This window comes from Ambystoma mexicanum, chromosome 4q (assembly GCF_040938575.1).
Source record: "Ambystoma mexicanum isolate Mex_15411 chromosome 4q, UKY_AmexF1_1, whole genome shotgun sequence".
NCBI classification, from domain to species: Eukaryota; Metazoa; Chordata; class Amphibia; order Caudata; family Ambystomatidae; genus Ambystoma; species Ambystoma mexicanum.
The window spans coordinates 891026892-891047207 of NC_090928.1; the positions used below are offsets into that span (position 1 = coordinate 891026892).

General features: G+C 44.8%; 1 protein-coding gene across 1 annotated transcript in view; it reads left to right on the forward strand.

The window, feature by feature from the left end:
• Positions 1 to 20316, forward strand: part of LRPPRC (leucine rich pentatricopeptide repeat containing) — a 1926342-nt gene that overhangs the window by 380796 nt on the left and 1525230 nt on the right. Inside the window, exons 9-11 of the mRNA XM_069608459.1 lie at positions 4366 to 4523; positions 5826 to 5931; positions 6008 to 6115. Of these exons, the coding sequence (XP_069464560.1) occupies positions 4366 to 4523; positions 5826 to 5931; positions 6008 to 6115 (372 nt within the window). The remainder of the gene's footprint in view (positions 1 to 4365; positions 4524 to 5825; positions 5932 to 6007; positions 6116 to 20316) is intronic.

Sequence of the window (20316 nt, forward strand, 5' to 3'; positions counted from 1 at the left end):
GACCTCCTTCGGACACGTCATAAAATTTCTCAAGGGGAATACATCCATAGTTACTGCTTCAGGATTTGGGATAGTTGCTAAAAATGTATTGATATTTATTAAACTGATTCAATATGATATAATGTAGTATAGAAGTTCAAAAAGGCTTTGGCAATATCGTACTTATTTGTAATTAAATTGCCTTCTTCATTGGTAACTGAGGTGATTGTTTTTTCTAATATTTCAGATAAACTGCTAATAATTTAACAGATTTATTGGATGCACCATAATATTTAGTTTTTGTTCACAGTATATAAACTCAAAACTTTGCAGTACAAAATGTCTTGTACTCCATACGCTTCAATATGAACTCTTTAAAGTCATGACGGTAGTATTTTGGTGGTAGGCATATTCATGTGTTTTGATTGAGGTTAGTAGATTGGATGATTTTTGTTAACTGTTTTTCTTATGTGAAACAATTTGTATATAGTATAGCCACCTAATGCTGCTTTTTATAAATCCCAGTTGTTTTGAATTGTGATATATGTATAAGGTGGATTCAAGAAAATTCTTCTGTAAAAATGTTAATGCTTTGTATAAAGTTAGCCTTTTCGCAGAAAGCAATTCAATCTTCATCTAGTTGAGGATTGGGTTTAGGTTTCCTCAATTGTGGATGCCATAGGAGCAGGATCCAATACAGTGAATGCACCAATAATTGAAGTTTTGCATGTTTTAGAGTAAACCCATTTAGTTGATTTATGACACAATGCAACATCATAAACTTAGTTCCAATCCTCACATATAAGTCTGTTGAAATTTAGAGATTGATTTTTGTTTTAGTTCCTTCTACAAAAGAGGATCAGGTAAGCAAGTAACGTAAATATTAATTATAACTGCTAACTCATCCATAACAGCATCAAGAATAATCCAACAACCAAATGAGTCATCTTTTATATTTGATCCTAGAAAGTTACTTTCTTTGGCAATGAGAATAACCACACCACCCTTTTTATGCAATGATGAGGTATAAAAGAAGGGCAAACAATATAGACACAGTTGTTGAGCAAGACGAGTTGAAATTATAAATTGATGCAAATAACAGATACAAATAAGTTTGTAAAATCATAACAAATCTCAAGAGAGCCAGAAGACACAAAGGCAACTCAACTCGATGGATCCGTACTGAAATGACTGGTAAAAATGTGTGATAAAGTAGAGGAGGCTACAAGAAAGTTGAAAATAGAAATCGAACATTGTCAATGAAGAGTAGCACAACAAGATGAATGATTAACTGAAGAACAAAGATATCGATGTCATCCACGAAGAGTTATTTTGAATCAGATAGATTAGTTAAACCCTGTGATGATTTGGAGATCAGTATTATCTTTAGATTTATCCTGTGAGTCCTATAAATACCTTGTAGGAATTGGATCCGCTCTGCCTCTTCGGGGCATCAATTTGCCAATTTCATTTTTAGTTTCCTAATGAGTTGAAGAAGAGTGGTGATAGTCTGTAGAGTTGAAGGTACTCTCTGAAGATGAAGCCATACATCCAGATGTTTTCATGGCATGAGGATCAAGTGATTGAAAAGTTAAACGGACCGAGTTCCAAAAATTCTTTGGTGGGGCCATTAGGAACAGTAATACTTTTTGCAGGATATAGGATGCTATATCTTATACTATTTTTTTTTCACCATTAGCCTGAGATCCAGAAATGTCTTCCTTTTTATTTTGCGTTTTGTTTGGAGAAATCAGGAGCTGCATATGTTTTTTTTGGCCTACAAATAAAGTGGGATGCTTCCTTTTTAGCTTTGGCCAAAACTTGTTGGTCGTGCTGATGGTGAACAAAACTGTTAATAAAAGGCATTTGCGAAACATTAGTAGAAGTAAAGCGTGGTGTTATTCTATATGCTCTTTGCAATTCTAAAGGTAGAGACAGACATTCCTAGGGCCTTAGGAATCCATGTTTCCATAAACTTAATAGGATTGCTATTCTCCATTTTCAGGTATACCATAAAAGCACACATTTTTCTTTCAATCTTTCAATTTAGAGTTTAATATTTCTAGTCTAGGATGCATCTGCATATTTTCAATGCCTAAAATTCTGTCTTCTACAAAGGAAATGCAGTCCTCTGCTTCATCCATTCTATTAGAAAAGGCCTTGAAGTCGTTTTTAAGAGAAACTCTTCTCTTATGGCCAATTATTATAGCCAATTATTGCACGCACTGATGATGTGTGCCCACATGTTCACATAGGGCTATTTACACTTGCGTGGTGTCCTCATCAACTAGTAGATATCAAAACAGTCAGTAGTCATCCATCCTTACTTCAGCCAGTCCCCCGCCCCCTCAACTATTCATCATGGAGCCCTCCTCTGGCCAGCAGGTAAAAGTTCCATGATTTCATAAGCATGTTTGCTTAGGAAGAGAAATTCAGGATTTAACACCAATGTACGATGAGCTAGTGTATTACTAGAGGCGCTAATATTAGACAACCTCTTCAGAATTCTTTCAAGTTCTAAAGGAGATTTATCCACAGCACCTCATTTTAGAAGCATCCTTTTGTAGTTTAGCTTTCTGTGAGGCTGAAGAACTCCCAGAAGATAGTAAACACAATGTTAATTGAACTGAAGGATGTGTAAATAGCAACTGTATCCCTTTAAAATGGTGTATAAAAGCAAAATCTGATGGAAATAGCCTAGACATTAAGTAACAGATGGCAGATTAGAGGATATGAGGGGCGGATCACTGAAGTTCCATCAGTACGCCACAACGCTTTTGTAAATTAGGAAATGTATTCATTCATAAAAGCGATAGTCAATCGGAGGCTGATGTGAATAAATACACATGAGCACTATTTATTAGATGCAACTTGCAGTGCGTCCCAGTTCTTGGAGAGCAGTGTGTTAACTCATGCGTACCTCTTCGCTATTACGATTGTTGAATCTTCACAGTAATTTGGAAAGCAGTGGTAACCGGTAAGACCGCTGAAAGAAGCGGTTTCGATTCATCATGTTGAAGTTCATGTAACTATTGAGTGTCTAAAGATGAAAACAATCAGTTCAATGAGCGGTGCACCAAAGCGAAGCCGCAATTTATTGCGTGCTGCAAATCCAGATAGCCATGCATTTCTTAATTATGATTGTTCCTATCGACTGCACATAGCCACAGGAATTTTCTGCTTCTTTCCCACCGTTTAAAAGCACTTCCCATAGTGCTGTGATTCACCATTGAACCTGCTGATCGTTTGCTGACACCAGGTTCACAAGAGACCTATCAGAAGGGCCATATCCTAAAACTGTTTAGTCTAAGTGTAGTTTAAGACATCTAGTCTTACATTTTAATAAAGGCCATTGGTGAATTGAGGTAGTGAATTTGTTTGAAAGTAAATAAATACCCCCAGGTGAAGGAAGAGACGCTTTAGCCATTACTTTATCTTTCATTCAAGACCTGCTGAGGTTCAAAAATAGCTTTGACTTGTCTTTGGTGGTAAGACATGGTTGTATCCCTTGATACTGCTGCGTTTAGAAGGGCACAATGTTTCCTTCTAGATGTCATGGCTCTTTGCTCAGCATTTAACAGCACACTTTAAATGCCTTATGGTGACTTGAAAATAGGGGCCTGCACGTAGGAACATGTATCATTTAAAAAAACGAATTCCTGGAGTATGCTTTAAAGACTAGAAGTTATGATGTGCTGTAGCTGTACTCCTTTTTGCTGGCAAAAACAAAATTCTCCCTTAATGGTGAATGTGTCGGAATCCAAGGTTTATATTTCTAGTTGACACTTACTTATAGCAAGTTGTATCAACAGTGTATTGAGCAGTGCCGACTGGATCCCAAACCCCACAAACCTTTCGGATCCTAATCACTCCATCTCTTGTAATCTTCAAAACAATAATGAAGCTCTTTAAACTGGTCTTCAAATAAGATAATGGTTTGTGTTTGACATTGATTAAACTGTCTTTTGTGAATTCCACATTTTACTCTTGTCTGCTTCTCTTCCCTTACATAGTCATTGTACATGCATGTTACCATTCACATTATTTTCCCGTTTACTCATTTCCATTGTAGTGCTCCTTTATATTCTGGCTTTTTATGTAGCCGAGCTCTTGTTATTGCTATTCCAATGCAGGGAAATTCTACTTTGCTGAGAGATAGTTTTTCATTGTACCCGGAACACCATCCATGGCTGTGATTTGATGCTTAACACATTTCTTTCTTTTGTGTTTAGATTTCCAGTACTCCTATCATGCAAGTCATACAACTGACTAGAATTCTTTTCTGATTAATTGTTGAACAATCCATTTCTGTTTGCTGCTTGTATGTATAGCCGCTTGTCTTGTATTACATTCTCTGGTAACATGTATTTCTTTCTTTTCCTGCAGATGCCATGAACCTGTGTCTGAGTTTGGTTACTCAAGGCATGGAAGACACAGCCTTTCAGATCTTGAAATCATTTCCCACCTTCTCATCGGATGGTTTGAATGGTGACTCTTCACAGCATGGAAATTTCTTCCTGCGCCACTGTGTTAATATGGATGTGGTATGTTTGAGTCATTGTGGCTGTGTGCAAGTGTTCTGCCTTGGAGATTTAAAAAAAATAAAATCTATCTTCTAAACAAATGCCATTTTTACTGTAGAGGAGAAGGGAGAATAGGGGCAAGGCAGCCGTTTTAAGTAGGGAAATATCTTGAAATGATTTTAATCAGCTTTTTAACAGGCCTGTTGATAGGAGTTTCACCATTTAATATTGGCTATTGTAATTCGTAATCTTTAGTAAGCACCTATTGTGGCACATGCTTTTGCCAGGAGCTCCAGCAGCCATGAACCATTAGGATGGATCAATATGAGGTGTATGGCAGAGAAAAAAGAAAAAGGAGTGATGGAAGATTGCAAACCCGTTTTTACAGTGAATATGTTGCACTAGGCTGCATGATACTCCATCTTGATTTACGTACTGCGCATCTGAGCTGCTGAGAGAGATGTGCAGGAAGAAAGCTCACTTGCTCCTCTATCCCCCTCATTAGATAATAAGATTAGTTAAGATGGGACTATAATTTACTAGGTCATCACATTGTCTGGTTTTAATGTCTTCATGTATATCTTTACACGACTATCCTGCTCCCACCAACTATTGCCCGGACTGACGTAAGGGTTTGATGAGCACGAGCGCAAAGCAACTCCTAGTTATTGAACGTCACCCAGTAAGCAGGAGGTACTTAAGGTGAAGGCAGAGCTAGTACACCGCGCGCTGCAAATCTAAATTCCACACAAGATGCAAAATAGATCTTTTTGTCCATTTTGTATGCAACCTATTATGCTTTAAATGTCTGCGAGATTATAGCTCTATTGCTTTTTCTTAATACATGTTGCCAAAAAAGCACTGTTACAGATGTGTTTTTGTGGCCCCAGTTACCCTGGAGAGTATAGAGTAGCTGTTGGTGTCAATCTTGCCAGGTTCCTCTAGGATACAAGTAGGAGTTGTATATCTCCCAGAAATGACAAGCCCTTCAATAGGACCACACCAAGCAAAAAAGCCCTTAGAATGTGTAAAATTGAATGTTAAATGAATCTTTACGTAAACAGTTCAGTTGATCTTATTTTGCTTAACTGCTCGTGAGAAGAACCAGTTGCGGTACACTGCCTTATTTTTACAGTTTGTAAAGACTTGATTGTTTGCTTTTAATACATAGACCTGATTTGTCAAATGTAACTGTAGATGCTGAATTTGGTGTCTAATTCCTCAATACTTATGTAGAACTAAGTAGAACAGAATGATTTCTGTGAAAAAATGTTGAGCCCCTCAATCTTCTGCTCGTTAATTGTATACTATTTGCTCCGTTAGCCTGCAGGAAAGCTGAAGCAGTTCTGTGATGGGTTACGTGATGCAAACCTGCATTCCTCAGCACTACAGTTTACTTTGTATTGTGCATTGGATTTAAAGAAAACAGGTATTAATCTGATGCAAATATGCATTTTTGTAATGAGCAGAAAATATTGTACCAACTAACAATTTACATCCTTCAGCCTTAGCTTTGGAACTAATGAAGATTATGAAGGAGGAAGGTTTGCCTCTCCGGCCTCACTATTCCTGGCCCTTGTTAGTACAGTACTTGAAGGAGAAGAATGTTGAAGGTAAACAATTTAGATTGCTTTTACCCAGCATGTCCTGTTTTCCATTATGGTCAACTGCAATTCCTGTTCTTCAGTTTTGCATTTTTTAAAATCTTTTAAAAATGTGTGCACACCACCTGCATTTTGTTCTCCATATTTGCAGCCCTTGATGTTTATCTCCTTCTGCTTTCCATTATAACATTCTGTTATTCCTATGCCATGGTTCGATCTCTAAAGCTTATGGCTTGAACATAGAACTAGATATGTTTCATTTTTTTCCCCTGTTCACAAGAGCATATTTTTTCACTCCACTATATCTATAGTTCATACATGGGATAATATTTATTTTATGACTGGCCTTGTGTGGTGCCACACAAAGAAAAGTATGTTCTGCTTCCTACCCTTTAAGCAGTCTTCCATTTCATATGATCACACAGAGCTTCCAGTGTGCCGCCAGTTAACCAGGATCACAATCTTCAGTTATTTAACTCTTTAAATACAGAATTCCACTATCTGATTTAGCTTGCTTTTTTCTCCCCTCAAACCCCCGCCCCCTGGGATGAAGCTACCTAAGCATTTAGAGCGTTTAAATTGCATGGTTACTTTCTAATGGAAACTAATCCAAAAAGCTTCATCTTTTTAAGGACAGTATATTATTTTTTTCCTTTCGTTCACTGATGGATTAAATGGGAATTTTATGTACAGTAATGAGAAAAGCAGGAGAACTTCTATTGCCAAATGAACGATTGTGACCTGACAGCAAGTTGATTGAGTGAGAGAGAGGTGCAATCTCCTGGCACCTTAAGTAGGTATAAGCATTTAACACACTTTATCCCCCATGTTACACCTGGGATGTCTGCAATATATGAATATGAATTGAGCAAATATTAAGTTTTAGAGCAGGTATCTAATTCATTGGCCTGAGTTATTGGTAATTCAGAAAGAGTAATCTCATCAAAAGATGCTTTTAACAGAAGTACATGCCCCTTGGGGAAACAAAAGAACTGCCTTTTCCATCTTCTCTCTCAGTATAATGTGCTCTTGAATGAGATGCAGAGTTGTTAGTGTGACACCGGGTGACAAACAAAATGCACAAACAAAAAAAAGTGCTTTTAGCAGACCGTTCACGTTGCAATTTTACCTTAAATATACAGTACCATCAGAACTCTGTAGAAATGCTGAAACAAGTATTCCCTAATTGTCCTTGGTTATAAAAACCTGTGAATCCTTTTTAGAAGAACCTTTGTAATAGCTAGAAGTCATTTTATTAACTCTTTAGATCTCTATACGAGAGTGCTCTGCTGTGTTATCAATAAACCACCATTGCAAATGCCTGTAGTCTTCCAAAATACTGAGAGGCAACTCTGAATTTACAGTTATACACATAATGTCATTTTACAGGTATCCGGTGAGAAGTCTTAAGATTGATGTTTAGTTTTTGGCATAATTATGAGTCAGCGTGCCATTTTAACACAGCTGTGTGCTTTTATTCTCCATAACTGCATTGCAATTTATTTTGCCTGACCAAAGAAGAGTGGTGCCTGTAGTGTAATGCTTAGCAAAGCCCCACTGAGTCTGTTGAGTGGTAAGTGGGGTGTTAAGCCTGGTTGTGGTCAAAATTGGAGTTGGAAGTGTTTCGGGCTAATCTTCAACAGAAAAGCTGTTGTCTCCTATGAAATGATCAGATGTGCATATCATTTGATTTCTGTCTTGTACTTGCGTGCGTACAGTTGGAGCTGAAGGTTCATATTCTAACAGTGGGTGTTGTTTTCATAATACTTTACCTTAAGTGTGCCCTTCTTTTCTCTGCCTCCTACCCCACATACTCGCAAGTATTTCAGTCAACATTTCCTTTGGCGAATATCAAAGCAGTGTCAATTTGAAAAGAAAATATTCTTGCATAGTTGCAAAATGTAAGTCTGAAATGTTCCCTGTGATTGTATGCCAATGTGTGTTTTATCTCGCGAAGAATTATTTGTGATAAAGGACTTTGAAAGTACTCTATATCATCTGCGCTGTGAAGTTACAAATGTAATCGACTTTTTTCAAAGTTTTGTGTTTTCACCAGCTCTACTACGTATGAGTTTAAAATTCAAAACCTGTTGCTAGTTTAAATCTTTGTTTTGCAGTTGTTGATTGAGGAAGGGGGTGACATGGGTCTGTCAGTAGAGCAAATTGATCAAGGAAAGCATTTCAAACGTTCAGTTTTCAAATTGGATAAATTAGCAAATTCTTTCTAATATTTATCGAATACCTTTTGAATATCATGCAGTGACAAGCCCATTAATTCAAGATCAAAATGTCAACTTGAAAAACATTCCAGTTTCCACCCATTTTTGGATCAAACTGTTAAGGTTAGCCAGTAGTAGTGCCATTGTGCCATGTTAATGGCTTAAGCGGCAGGACAGGATGTCCTGAAGAGACGTGTGTTGAATGCCCAACAAAACCATGTTGTACAGAGGAGGGCACTTTACTTGGAGAGTTGTGCAACAATGTTGGGCTTATCAGAAATGCAGGCAGCGCTGTTCAACCCCTTCAGGCTTACCAAACCCCGCACAAATCTTATAAAAACACTTCCGGTGGGGTGAACCTGTTTTTAAATTTTTATTTCTTTCAGAATTGATTTCCATGGAATTACTCAACCAAGGTATTCAGGTTGTGGGGCTCTTAGGCTCCATAGTTGTACAGAAACCTCAGACTTCAATTGTGCTATACATTACATAAGAGAGAGAAACTAATGTGCTAACCTAACTATCTCCTCATAGGACCTAGTATCATAAGCAAAAATGTGGGTAGGACAGAGTGACCATGCATTTTGCGTATCTGGTAAAGTTTGCTTAACAGATAAAACAATAGCAGCTAATCTTGACCTCAAAGAGGTGCCTAACCCTGTGTGTGATGTTACTCCTAAAAGTAGATGGAACGAGAGAAAAGGGTGAATCATGATAGTGGCCAGTTGGTTTCTACGGAATCTGCTGTACATAGTTATTCTGTTAATGAAAAATTCCCTCTGCTTTTTTCTTTTTCCATTATGACTTCCAAGACCTTGCAATAGAGCTATCAACACAACAGCGTTTTATTCAGGCGGTTATCCTACTGCAATTAGTCAAATACTGTGCAACCTAAAGCGGTGTTGTAAGGGATTCCTCATGTTGAGGGCACTCTAGCTAAAACATTGACTGGTTTCACCTGCGTCTCATTTGACGCTTTCTTCAGGGTGTCCTCAGGATTGCTGGTAGGGTGTTACTGATGTTGGGAATCCCAAATGAAAACATACGGAAATGGTAGCACCTTACATTTGGTCGTAGGAGATTTTTGTTGTGTTTTTCAGAACACATTTTTCTATATATATTTGCGGGCGTGGGTTTAGTTGAATAAGGTGGGGTTTTAAGGTGGGGTGTGGGGATCGGGGGGTATCTCCCCTGTTGGGAGAGATTTCCTTAAATCCACTTGAGGTAAGACTATAAAAGTATCCCTTGGGATACAGGTCCACAACTTAGTTTAAGTCTGTACTACCCAAAGGATCTTGTAAATTATAGAGCATCCAGGCTTATCTTAGGGGGGGGAGGGATGTGAGCTGTAGGTTACGTACTCTGAACCCAGTTAATACAATAGCCCAAAGAAACTTGCACATTAAATGTTATATTAAAATATAAATATTATATTTACACAAGGAAGGTAGATAAATACTTAATTCACTTAACCAACACACAGGAATTCTTAATACTTTTTTAAAGGGCATCAATAGTAGTTGCTCGCGGTACAATTGTTAGTTTGACACAAATGAGTTCTACCGTATTACTAGTAGTGCCGCACACACTCATAGATTGCCGATAAACTGTAATGGCATTCAGATAAAGGCACAGCAGGTAGTCTGTGGGAAGGAAAGGGATGGTTACACACACTTGAGCATTAATATACATAGTAGTAACCATTTTCAAGGCTCCTAGTGCTTTGTAAATCAATCCCTATCTAACCAAAAATCAGTGTAGGTGTGGAATAAAAGTTTTATGTAGCAACTAGAAAGGCAAAGTTCCTCTAGTCACTGGAATTAAAATTCCTAGCAAGATGAGAAGTTATAGGGACCCTGCAAAGGACACCCTTAAAGGACAAAAGCTGTTAAGCCTGGGCCAGAGGAATGGGTGGACACCCAAAACCCCATGTAACTCCTCCAGTCACACTAGAGTGTCTCTTCAGCTTAAGGTAATTATACCATTAGCCCCACAGTACCTTGGGTTAGAAGAAGCAAACCAAGCTGGATTCTCTCCTGTGTAGCAGCGATGGACCCAGCCTCCTGATTCCTCGGTCTGGTGATGAAGGAAGGAGTCTGAATGGGATATCACAGGAGCAACCATACAAGAGGGTTTCTCTTGTCCCGCGTCAGATGGTGGTTTTGGTGCCTTTTTATCAGCTTCAACAAAGGACTGTTCTCGCCCAGTTCATCTTTCTGTTCTTCAGTCGTACACTCTGGTGAGGGGACTTAGAGGAGTGGGATTGTGCCTCTGGAGATCCAACTGGAGCTCATCAAGTTCTGGATGGATTCGATCTCACAAAGACGTTGCGCTGCAAATGGGTCGGAGGTCCCCTGGTATTCGCGGTTTGCAGCCCTGGAAGGTCACCTGTGGTTCATCTCGGGATGGTTGGTCCCACCAGCAAAGGGGAGTTGTCCTCTTCGGAGCTCCTCTGTTGATATGAAAATGAGGTCAGGACAGCAGTGTTTGCTTCAAGGTTACTGGAAGGGTCTGCCAGCGTATCTGGTTGTCTTCAGTTTCGGATCTACTGTCCCAGTGGTTGACTTGCCTTCTACCTCTGGAACCTCATCTTATATTTGGATTTCTCCATCACTCATCTGTAAACTCTGCCAACAGTTTACCGAAAGGGGTGGGTGTCTGTCCAATCAGGACAGCAAGCCCCTCAGTGGGAACTGATTCCATTCATGCACTTTGGCAGACCAAGTACGGAGAGTGTTGAACTTTTCCCCTGCTTCCTGCCTTCGCAGACACACTGTAGCCTAGGCGGGTACACCCAAAGGTTCCCGCCAAAGGCAAAACACACAGACCTCCCTCCCCCCACCCCCCTGAATGTTGGAAGAAGGGCTAACAAAGGACATCTTCATGAGAAATGGCAACAAAAAGCATAGGTGAGCCTAATGTGCATAACCGAGACTGAACACAGTCTGCAGTAAAATAAAAATATACAAATGCCCTAGCAGTGGTGGCTGCCCACTTACAAAGGCAGTCCATTGCAGTGTATCTTTATTTGGACGACTAATTACTGGAGACACGCCTCAAAGGTGCCTACAGAACACACAACAGACAATCGACCTGTTCCAATTAGGCTTCTACATAAACTAGAAGTAAAGTGTAGTGCCCAGCCAAGCAAAACAGTTTCTGGGAGCACTAATTAAAGCAAACAACGGTCTAGTCTTCCCCTCTGAGAGGGTACAAAACATGCTGTTCCAAACACCTTGGTATGTAGCCGGTCGTCAAGTAACAGTACGAAAGTGAATGCACCTGCTAGGATTGATGGCGGCCTAGCCCCACACGCGCGAGACTGCGCATGCCCCCAATGCAAGAGTGGTTAGTGAAACAATGGTCACAAGCAATCGGAATGTGAGATGATCTACTGGTAGTTTCGTAACCTCTCATCGCTACAGTGGTGGTCCAGAGACAACCTGCTAAAGGGAATACATTTCAATGACCTAGCAATAGAATCCACTCTTTCAACCTACGCATCAATGACAGAGTGGGGAGCACATCTCCACCACCACCATGAATTTAATTGATATTTTATTTCTATCGCGCTCGTACACAAGTGTTTCATCATGGAAGGGGGGAGAAGTGGAAAGTACGCAACAAAGGAGAAATAGATAAATAATAAAAAAAATAAAATCAACACACGATGGGAGTGAAGCCAGCAAATGGCCAGTGCTGGGTTTAAGTTAAGGAAGCAGACAGGGTAGATCTGATAAGTGCAGGAAGAAAAATGGGGGTGGGGACTTTATGGATACAGATACAGACCCCAGTGCAAGGGGTGGCTCGGAGGCAGTGCGGGAGGGTGGCAGGTTGAGCAGGTACCTGGGCCCGGAGGACAGAGGGTGGCCAGGTGGACGGTGCCGAGAGAGAACAGATCAGCAGGCTAGAGGGGGGGGGGCAAAGGCAGAATCGAAGAGGAAGGTCTTGAGGTTCTTCCGGAACCAGTGATGGTTCTCAAGTTTCAGAGTGGCAGGCAGGCTGTTCCAGAGGGAGGCCCCAGCCGAAGACAGAGATCTACCCCCAGCTTGTTTTTTTTTTGAAAAACGACTGACCCTGAGGGAGTTAAGTGAAGAGCTCGAGAGGGGAGGTATTTGCGGAGGGATAGCTGAAGGTATTTTGGACCCAGCCCCAGAAAGCCTTGTGGACAATGCAGAGGGTTTTGAATTTAATCCTTGCATCCACTGGGAGCCAATGGAGAGATTTCAGAACTGGAGAGATCTGATCCCAGGGCTTGAGGCCAAGGACAAGCCTCGCAGTCCTGTTCTGGATTAGTTGCAGAGGGCGGAGAATAGTGGCAGGTAGATTTAGAAAGAGGCTGTTAAAATAGTCCAACCTAGAGCGAACCAGAGCTTGGGGGAGAGAGCTTCTGGGGGAGGGAGAGAAAAGGCAGAGTACCCCTGAGATGCAGTAGGAAGTTTGACTTTTTAGAGACATCCGATGTGGGCGGGCAAGGAAAATGTGGAGTCAAAGATGACCCTAAGGTTGCTAGCCTCGCAGGTGGTGGTGGTAGGAGGAGGGCCAAGGGAGGCCGACCAGAAAGTGAGGGGAAAGGATGGTGAAGGTGTGCCGATGAGCAGGATCACGGTCTTGATGGCATTCAGACAAAGATCGTTGGTGGCACACCAATTTTGAATGACAGTTAGGCAATCGGAGATGAGAGAAGGAGACTGGTTGGCCGAGGGCAGCCTAAAAATGAGTTGCGTTGTCAGCGTAACACTGACAATTTGAGCAGAAAATGGCAATGCAGTGGGCGAGAGTTGCCAAGTATTGGTTGAAAAGCCAGGGTGAGAGGTTAGACCCCTGGGGAACACCACAGGTAGAGAGGGCGATGGATGATGGGAAGGACCCAGATTGGACCTCGGAGGGTCGATCAGAGAAGGAACGGATCAGCCAAGCCAGAGCCCGATTGGTGATACCCAGGTTATAACGGAGACGGTTGAGCAGGATGGTATAGTTGACTGTGTCAAAGCCAGACGTAAGATAGAGTAGGATGAGGCCAGAGGGAATGTTAGAGTCCAGGTTGGAGAGCAGATCTTGACGGATGTTCAAGAGAGCAGTTGCCATGCTTCTGGCAGCTCGGAAGCCAGACTGGTGGCCATGGAGACAGCCAACAGAATCGGAATGAAGGTTAAGCTGAGAGATGGCCAGCTTTTCAAGGAGTTTGCCCAGAAAGTAAGTAATGGAAATTAGGCGATAGTTAGCCAGACAATAAGGAGCAGCAGTGGGTTTCCTGAGAAGAGAATTGCTCACAGGGTGTGGACACAGGAATTACCCAAAAAGCATATCCATCTTCTGTAATTGCTGGCAGTCTTCAAAGCACTTCAGGCATCCAGGACTCTGTTAATACACAAAACAGTCCTAATCTTAACAGACAGTACCACAGCCATGTTTTATATAAACAAACAGGGGGACACCCATTCACTAGGGCTAGCCCAGACCATTTGGCTGTGGGCACTAAAACACAACAGACTGTTAGGGGAGTTTTCCTAAAGTCCAATTGAGGTAATACTTCATAAAACTATCCCAATGGCATACAGGTCCCCAACCCTTATAATTGTTCTTGTATAACGCGCCGAATACAAACAAGTGGTTTCTAAGCGCGGGATCGAGATTCAAACCTGTGCTGCTTAAAAGACATGCATTGCCCCTGAGCTAGCCTTCCTCCCCTCTTAGTTTCTCTTCGTGTAAGCTTGTAGTACTCAAGGAACCTTGGTAGAGTGGCAGAGCAGTCAGTTTATCATAGGAGGAAGATGTGAGCTCTAGTTAAGTACACTGAACCCAGTTATTACAGTAGTCCCAAGAAACACCTAAACCAACAAACTTGTATTAAAATATATATTTTATTATATTTACACAAGGAATGCCTTAAAATACTTGGATCACTTAACCAGCACACAGTGGTAGGGAGAATTCTCAGAAATGTGCCAATTCCCTCTACCATAGAGACCCCCAGCAGCTTTGCTGGATGTTGAGGGCTTGGATTTTTTTGTCCTGGTGAGAGAGACCCTTGCCCACTCATGTATTTTAATGTTATTTTTGTACACTGTTTCTTTGGTTGTGGAGTCTGACAAACTCCATAGGCATCATCTTTTACATTGTCACACAGCACCCACAGTGCAGTGACACAGGGAAGTCTCATATTTCCCCAGGTTGAAATACCTTCTCTGGGATAAACTACTGTTTCCCAGAGCAGTAAAGTGAAATTGACTTTACTTACATTTGTAACTTTCTCGACCAAGCACACTATCTTACGATAGGGTGCTGGAGAGGTTACCTAGTATCCCCTTTGTCTAGCTTCTCATGTAACATTTCTTATGTTACCCTTTCATCACTGAATGGCTGGTGGCAATGGTTACGTTCTTACTACCATGGTGTGCATTTACCGCGGGCTGCGTTCGCAGCTGCAGTAAAAGCACCCAAGGGTGCCATTTCTGTCAAAATGGCCCTGGTTTTCTTTTTTCGCCATTTCTTTGTGGAAAGGTCCTTCTTGAGATTTACTCTGCGGGCCAAAACAGGTTTGGTCCCTTTGTTCGTTTTGCCTTTGGTGGGATTCACGAGTGAAGCCTGCCTCTGGCTCTGGGGTGTCTGGGGTAGGCAGGAAGTGAGGGAGGTGCCCGAAACTCCCTGTGCTTAGTCTCTTAGGAGACCCAAATACACTCTGTGGTGATTGGCTGGCTGACTGTCCGGCAAGGACAGTCACCCTGCTGGGTGACTGACAGCCAGGCTGGAATGAAAGGGAGAGAACTGTATAAAAGGCGAGACTTTTTTTGGCTTGGAAGGCAGAGTCAACCACTGGACGAAGGAACCAAAGAGGAGGCCTGCTGCAACTCCTGGACCGTTGGTTTGTCCGGTGAAGCCCTGCTGCAGTGCCAAAACGCCAAGTTCGCATCGACCGAGAAGCCCCTGCAAGGACGACTTCTCCCTTTTTAAGTTGGTGGGACCAATGAATAAGCCACCTGGACATCCATCTTGGAGCTGGTTGAATTTCCACAGTTGCTGCTGGAAACCGTAGAGCCAGGGAGAGGAACACCAGTTTGTGTGCATTGCTTTTAAGTTGGCCAAGAGCTCCAGGAAGATCCTCCAGACTCACAGGAAGCAGGACTGATCGAGTCTGAAACCCCTCAACAGAGTGCGGGACCCCAGAAGCAAAGAAAGGCCATCTCGACAGCCAGGAACCGCTGTGTTGCTATTTGCGGTAGATGCGAGTAGCTGAAACACTGAAAAGCCACTGAAAGTGAAGTTTGCTGGTTGCGAGTTTTGACCGTCCCAGTGAAGTGCAGGTGTCCCCCGACGTCCCACCTCTTGTCCCCACGACTGAGGCCCAGGAACAGTGAGATCTGCAGAGCTGCACAGGGACAGGAGTCATCTGCTGCATATTTTCTTAATTTTAAAGGTACTGTACAAAGTCTGAGAACTTACCTCTTCCTGTAGCATTGCTTGCATCTTCTACCCTTGCAAGTCTAATCCGCTTGTGGCCATACATTGATTCATCTTTTTCTTCAAAGACTTCTGAAACATTGTGCAAAGACTTTTCTACTTACCTCCAAAGAAGTGCTTAAGCTTATCTAGACTCTTTCCTATTGACTTTGGATTAGGCTGTTTTAACTGAATGACTCTTATTGGTAGACTTGAAAGTATCTGCCTGCTTAAGAAATATTTGTGGTGTCTTGTTTGCTTTAATAATCTTTTCCCTTAACTAATTCTGAATGGCAACAATAATACATTAATGTGAACAGCACCCTAACAATTGAGGTCACCTGTGGGTGTAGGTCTCTGCTGTATGGCATGCCAAATGGGTATTTACTGATTCTGAACTAAGATTGTGTAATTTTGAAGTATATTTGTGCGGTGTTTTACAGTGCTCCCTTCTGAAGAAGGCTTGTATTAACTGACTGGTAAATACTTTAACAAGTGTTTATCAAGAAACCCTGTGTATAAGTGTTTGCTTGAATACCTGTCACTGTGAACCTCTGTGTAACTTCCCTACAGCTCATATTGACCCCTCTTGAAATGAGCCTGGCTACTCGTCCACACTACTAACATGTGTAGTACAGACTTACACCAAAGGTTGGGCTACTACTATCAGGAGGTCAGGGTTGTTGTAGTGCACCCTATGGGTACTGCATAGAATCTTGCCTAACACACATGAATACTTAAAATATTTTTCAAAGGCCACTGCTTAGTGGGTAGTTGTTTGCGGTACAGTTCTTAGAGTTTGACAATGACATTTCTACTGTATTATCGGTACGATCACGCACAGACCAAGATATACGGTAATTGTATTTAGTCAGCAAAACCACATAAACTAGTTTTTTAGGAAGGAGAAAGGTTGCTTAGTCAAACAGCAGAGCTTAACGTTCTAGAAGCGGTTTCTGCACAAACTAAAGCTTTTAAAGTTGGATCCCCAACTCTATGCAAAATTCAGTTTGGAGCGTATTGCGAAGAAGCAGAACAGCATGAGTTCTCCAGCATGGGGTCTGGAATGGATTCACATGCTCATGAATATTCCCCGTCGTCAGGCTGGGAATCCTCGGTAAAGAAAAAACCAGTATCAGTTTCATTTCTGATCTGTCTTTCGTAGTAATAACCAATCACTGGTCTCTGCGTCATACTGACCACAACCAATGACTGCCCTCTACCTAAGCACCGCCTCTGGCAGCCATCTTCAGATTTTTACCGCACGTTCATGTGTTGGGATCCTCGTGCTATTGCTCTCGAGCGTTAGTGCTATTTTTTTCACGTTTTTTCTCAAAACTTCGTTTTTTCGGTCAAAAAGAGCCTCAAACTCCACCGATTCTCCATCCGATCAACGGAGACCCGTGTCGGATTCGTCTGCGCCCCTCAAGGGTGAAGATTTCGTCGAGCTACGCTTTTGGAGGACTCCAGAAGTTTCTCAGGCCCGGTCATGGCCCAGGAGAAGGGAAGCTCGACGCCCGGAAAGCTGTTCAGGGTCTGCCCTGGATGCCAGCTGCAGAACGTCTTCAAGGAGGACGAACACTCTTTTTGTCTTTACTGCCTACATGAGGACAAGACGCACGTGGAGAAGGACACTGCGTTTTGCGGCAACATGTCGGAGCGGACCATGAAGGACCGCCATCAACGTCTCGCCAACTGGCTGGAAGGGAAGAGCCCGTCCGGCGAGAAGAAGAGGAAGAAAGCCGAGCGGACTTCTAAGACCTTTGAGGACGCCCCGGCGACGGGGGTCCAACATAAGGCCAAGCACCGCGAGTCCGCTGGCACCGGGAGCGCCGAACGGTCGGGCTCTACGGGCGCCAGGCAGGGCGCACCCTCCCCGGCACCATCAACCACGAGCCAACGCTCTGGGTCGGGTAAGAGGCAGGCCGAGCACCCGGCGAAGCTCCTGGAGAGGCCCCGATCGAGCTCGAAGGCGGAGGGGGAGCGAGGCAGTGTCCCCCCCCCCCCCTCAAGGATAAGGCGGTGAGCGCACCTAAGGTGGTGAAGGCCTTAATCCATCCGGCCAAGCCCTCTATCGAAACTGTCGCGGCGGCCCTGGCTCAGCCTGTGGAGGCTACACCAGTGGTGGCGACCTCGGGGCTCAGTCTCCCTGCCAGCTCGAAGGGAGTCCTCTTTTGTGCCCATCGATAGGACCCCCGTGAAATCCCCCGTGGGGAAGAAAAACGGGGGGGCAGGGCGTCGTCGTAGATTCGGCCTCAACCTCGGAGGAGGAGCTGGTCGAAGTCTTAAGCCACGGCCTCGGCGTGGAAGAAGACCGACCCGTCGGGATGGATCCAGACGCAGGTGAGGACGACATCGTCGAGGGTACCGACGGGGCCCCTGATCGCCCGTCGGATTCCCCTCTGCCAGCGCCGCGAGACAACTCGGCGGCCATTTTGTTGGCTATACAGTCCTTATGCTCAGAGATAAGGACGAGACTACCGTTGCCGACGGAACCTCTCCCGTCGGGGGACCCAGAACCGGGACCTTCTGGTGTTCCCCCTACCAAGAAAAGAAGGATCCACCCTCCGCCTCCTTTTCAGCCGTCGCGCCCCTTCCAGCCCTCCTCCCCGTCCATCCGAGGGGATGATACGGGGACTGACACGGCAGCGACGGGTACGGACGACGAGGTATACGACGAGGATGTACCGTCGTCGCCTCCCACCAGGGCTTCTCCGCCCGATGAGATTGGATCGTTCCACTCCATGATCACCAGGGCATCCGAGCTTTTCCAACTCTGCCCTGAGGAGAAGAAGAAGGAAGGCTTCCTTTATCAGCGGCGCGAGGCCAAGAGGAAGACGGTCCTCTCAGTGCCTCTATTGGACGACATTTGGGATGAGGGCCTCACCCTCCTCAAGAACCCTTCCACGACGCCAGCTAGAAGAGACCGGTACGAGAAGAAGTACCGGGTCCCGGACACGGCCCCCCTGTGCCTCCGGGCGCAGCCCACCCCGGACTCCGTCGTCTCCGCGGCGGCCAGGAAAAAAGCGGGGGGGGGGGGTGCGGCCTCCACATCGACTTCCCCACCGGACGGCAAGGGAAAGAAATTGGACGCTATGGGACGCAGAGTCATCTCGTCTGCGGCGACGACGATTAAAGCGGCCAACGCCTTGGCTATCGTGGCCCGCTACGACAGGGAGCTCTGGTACAAACTGGCTCCCCTGCTGGACTTCTTGCCGGACGACAAGAGGGCAGAGGCCCTGGAGATCCTGCAGGAAGGTGAGGTGGCTTCGGACCGCGCCATTACCGTTGCGACGGACATCGCCGACACTGGATTCCGCCAGTTGGGCAACGGCGTTTGCCTTAGGCGGCGTGGATGGCTCAAGGCTACGGACTTCCGTCAAGACGTTCAGACCAGAGTCCTGGACATGCCCTTCGATGGGAACAACCTGTTTGGGAAAACAGTGGACGATTCCCTTCAGGCCATTAAAGCGGACACCGAGACGGCCCGGGCCCTTGGAGTTCTGCAACAACGACGGACGCCCTTTCGGAGCAGCGGAGGCAAGGGCGCCTCCAAAAGTTCTGGCGGCGGATTCTCCACCTACCGTCAAGCGGCCCGCTCGTCGGCTCAGGAGGCCTACAGAGGACGAGGCAAGTCTGGCGGACCCCACCGTCGTCGCCAAGGAGGTCAAGGCGGCAAAGCCTCGTCGAAGCAGGATTGAACCGGCCGTGGGGTCAGGCCCCCACCGAAGCACCCCGGTGGGAGGCCGGCTGGCGAGCTTCGTCAGCGTGTGGGAGTCCATCTCCACCGACCGTTGGGTGCTGGACGCCTTGGCCCGGGGCCACGCGCTCGAGTTTCAAAGAAGGTGTCCGCGCGTCCCCCCTGTGGCCAGGAAAGAACTTCACGTCCCTCAACTTCTCCTGGAGGTAAAGGCGATGCTCAGGAAGGGCGCCATCGAACTCGTCCCAAAGAGGCTTCGGGGCTCCGGAGTTTACTCGAGATACTTCCTCGTGAAGAAGAAGACGGGGGGATGGCGCCCCATCCTGGACCTGCGACGTCTGAACAAGTTCATCAAGGCGCAAAAGTTCCGGATGGTCACCCTCCAGCACGTCCTGGGTCAGCTGGAGGAAGGAGACTTCCTGTCGTCGTTGGATTCGGAGGATGCCTACTTCCATATTCCCATCCTAAAGGGGCACCGAAAATTCCTCAGGTTTGTGGTCCAAGGGCGTCACTCCCAGTTCAAAGCCCTCCCCTTCGGACTACGGTCGGCACCCAGGGTATTCACCAAGTGCCTTGCACCGGTGGCGGCGCAGCTGCGCCGCGAGGGGATCCACGTCTACCCCTACCTGGACGACTGGCTCATCCGAGCCAAGACGAGGGAGCTCGCCGTGGATCACACGGCAAGGACCGTCCAACTTCTCACGGACCTGGGATTCTCCGTGAACTACGCCAAGTCCCACCTGGTACCCGCGCAAAACGCACTGTTTCTGGGAGCGAAGCTCGACACAGTGTCCCTTCTGGCCTCCCCGTCGGAGGAAAGGACCAGGTCCATCCTGGGCAAGGTACAGCGG